This window comes from Arachis ipaensis, chromosome B02 (genome assembly GCF_000816755.2).
Source record: "Arachis ipaensis cultivar K30076 chromosome B02, Araip1.1, whole genome shotgun sequence".
Taxonomy (NCBI): Eukaryota; Viridiplantae; Streptophyta; class Magnoliopsida; order Fabales; family Fabaceae; genus Arachis; species Arachis ipaensis.
The window spans coordinates 5,002,353-5,005,583 of NC_029786.2; the positions used below are offsets into that span (position 1 = coordinate 5,002,353).

Genomic DNA, 3,231 nt, shown 5'->3' on the forward strand with positions numbered 1-3,231 from the left:
TAATGATAAACTAAATTCAATTATTAAAAATAGAAAACAAATTATCTATCACTTAACTAACTTATTAGTATTAGTAGACAACAGTTTAGGAAAACAAGGAACTATAAATACCTAACCTTTTTGGGTTTCCTAGCTACCTATATAACTCTAGGTTGGGTATAATAATAGACTATGGAGGACTCTCTAATGAAGCAAACTTCAACTAGGGGGTACCATCAATGCATAACACAAATCAAGACTTAAGATAGAAGATCTATTACATGAGAGCTTTAATGACTACCTAAGACCTCATAAATTGTGGACACGCAAAAAAATTTTTGCCTACTTTGATTCAGAATAAATGTGTGCAGAGAATAGAGAGAATAAGAGTGAATAATATATGTTATGTGTTTCATCATGTAAATTTGTTTAAATAAAATATAATTATAGATATATTGTCTACCCTTTCTGTATCATGTGTATATTATTAATCTGAATCGAGTATTGGCCTAAAAATAATAGGCAAATCACACACATACACCAAAATATTTTTAACAAATTATCCTTGCAAAACTTTACTTAATTACTTGCTAGTTGTGATACATTTACTATAATTAGTTGGTAATATAATTACATATGTACAAAAAATTAGTTACTATTTAGTCACTATATATAAACATGTATTTAATATTTTACAAAAAAATTTTTTATTATACTATTGTAAACAAGTTTGATATTATTCATCTATTATAGATTTGAATATTCTATCATTGTAAATTTGATATTATTATACTACTTAATTATTTAGTTAAAACAATGTGTAAGTCATCAATATGTATACATATATATAAATATATAATAATTAATTTTGTAATTGAATTTTAGTATACATGTAGTATTTTTGTGAAGGTTTAATTATTCTGCCGGTCCCTATAGTTTCGCAAAATTTTCAATTAGGTCCCTATACTTTTTTTTTTCTTTTAATTGAGTTCTTGCACCAAATTTTTTTTAATTGAGTCCCTACACTTTTTTTTCTTTTTATTTAGGTTCCTGTACCAATTTTTTTTAGTTAGATCCCTATAAAATTAAGCCAATTACTACTAACAGGGACTTAATTGAAAAAAAAAAATTTGGAGCAGAGATCCAATTTAAAAAAAAAAGGAAAGGGACCTAATTGAAAATTTCACGAAATTATAGAGACCAACAGAACAATTAAACCTTTTGTGAATAAATATATAATTACTTGGATATAACTTAATTATTTCAACCCTATATAATGGGTGGGACCATGAAGAATAATATTTACTTCAAAAACAAACGGTTGAGATAAAATAACAGAAGCTGTCCAATTAATTTGATGCCACCAAGTTAACAAAAACGCTACCATAAGAGAGATCCTTACAAAAAGGGAACAACTTTTCTAGTTTTTTCACATCTCTATATAAAAGGGTCAATTCTCCTAACTAAGTCTCATTCATTCATTCATTCATACCTTCTTGTTATAATAAAAACTATTCAAACTCTTCTAAAAAGGTCACTTTCTTCCTTCCAAAGCTTCTTCTATGGAAACTAACACCAATAACATCATTAAGAGAAGAACTACAACCATGGATCAAGAATCAGACCAACAACAATTCGAGGACTTGCTTCCGGTCATGGCCGAGAAACTCGACGTGGAGACATTCGTCTCCGAACTTTGTGGGGGTTTTAAACTCCTAGCAGACCCTGAAAAGGGCGTGATCACGAGCGAGAGCCTGCGTAGGAACGCGGCTCTCCTCGGCATGGAAGGGATGAGCATGGAGGATGCTGAGGATATGGTAAGACAAGGTGATCTTGATGGTGATGGAAAATTGAATGAGACTGAGTTTTGTATACTTATGGTTAGGCTTAGCCCTGGCATGATGGAAGATGCTGAGTCATGGCTTGAAAAAGCAATTGAAGAAGAGCTAAGGAAATTCTCAACTTAAAGATTAATTTATAACATGTAAGTTAATTATATTAATATATGTATGTAATCTTGACAATTTTATTACTTGGATAAGTTTAATGAAGCTAATCTATGTCATTAAAGTGAAGGGTGTATTCAATTAGAGGTTTTTATTTGCATAGTTAATTCAAATTTAACTGATTATAATTGGTTTGAGTAGTGTTATTTGAATATCTAAAAGTTTGTATCAGTGAAATACTAAAATAAGATATAAGAATAGAAAATACGAGTTTAAATTATTTTTTATTTATCCATATTTAAACTCAATTTAATTTGTGTATAAATATAAGATGTTAGATTTGTAATTATTGCAGAAATCTCTTATTTGTTATTAATGAAAAGAATCTCTCTTGTGAAGCATAGGATTGGTGGGGTTTTTTAGAATTTATAACATTAGTAATTATTACTAATTAACATCATTTGATAGCTTAATATTCAAGAAATGAATCCTCTCCAATTTTTTTAACACTTGACAAAATACAGTGTGATTTTTCATATTTGATTTTATAAGTGGGACCAGAAATAAATAAGAAAGAGAAAGTAATGAATGGTTAGATTAAGTACTGAACACCATCCAGTTTTTTTTCACCGGAGAGGATCCACTCCCTAATATTCATTAGGCATTCTAATATGTACACATAATATTTTTGTTTCTTTTCTCAAATGTATATTAAATGGAGTTATATCAAGTTTAAGCTATTAACTCAAGTGCTTAAAATTGAGCTTCATTAGATATAGCACTTCCATAATTGAAATGAGAAAAAGGAAAGAACCATTGACCATTAATTAGTGGCTTTAAGTCTTTAACTGTCAAAGAAATGATATTGATAGATGGTTTTAACCTCCAAAAATAAACTATTGAAGAATGATGTTACTATCAGATGCTACAAAATTTTAGCACCCACCATTTTGTTGATCATGATGCCAATATATGTACACGTATGGATAAGATCATTTTGTTCCCAAACACATGGCAATGTGATATCAACATGATCACACCAAATCCTCCAAAGAAAGAGGCGTCTTATTATTTCATTTAATGTTACACTTTACAGTTTGGTAAACAACTATATGAAATTTCCAATACTGGATTAATAAGAGAATACTAGTAGTTTTAACTATTGTCAAGTAAAACATCAATTAATCATTTAAATAAATATTATATTATTGAACGTAATATATTCTTTTAAATATACATAAATAAAATTTTTTCAATTATATATTTATTAATATTCATCCGATTTTGGTAAAATTTAATATAGATA

The 3,231-nt window shown here is 28.2% G+C and overlaps 1 protein-coding gene across 1 annotated transcript; it reads left to right on the forward strand.

Moving 5' to 3' along the window:
- On the forward strand, window positions 1,421-2,326 carry LOC107623896 (calcium-binding protein KIC). The gene is made up of 2 exons (XM_016326297.2): window positions 1,421-1,968; window positions 2,022-2,326. The coding sequence occupies exon 1, from the start codon at window positions 1,542-1,544 to the stop codon at window positions 1,944-1,946; it is 405 nt and encodes a 134-aa protein (XP_016181783.1). The 5' UTR covers window positions 1,421-1,541; the 3' UTR covers window positions 1,947-1,968; window positions 2,022-2,326.

What these genes read in the sequence shown, in the direction of transcription:
- LOC107623896 (XM_016326297.2), top strand. Translation starts at nt 1,542, where the DNA reads ATGGAAACTAACACCAATAACATCATTAAGAGAAGAACTACAACCATG.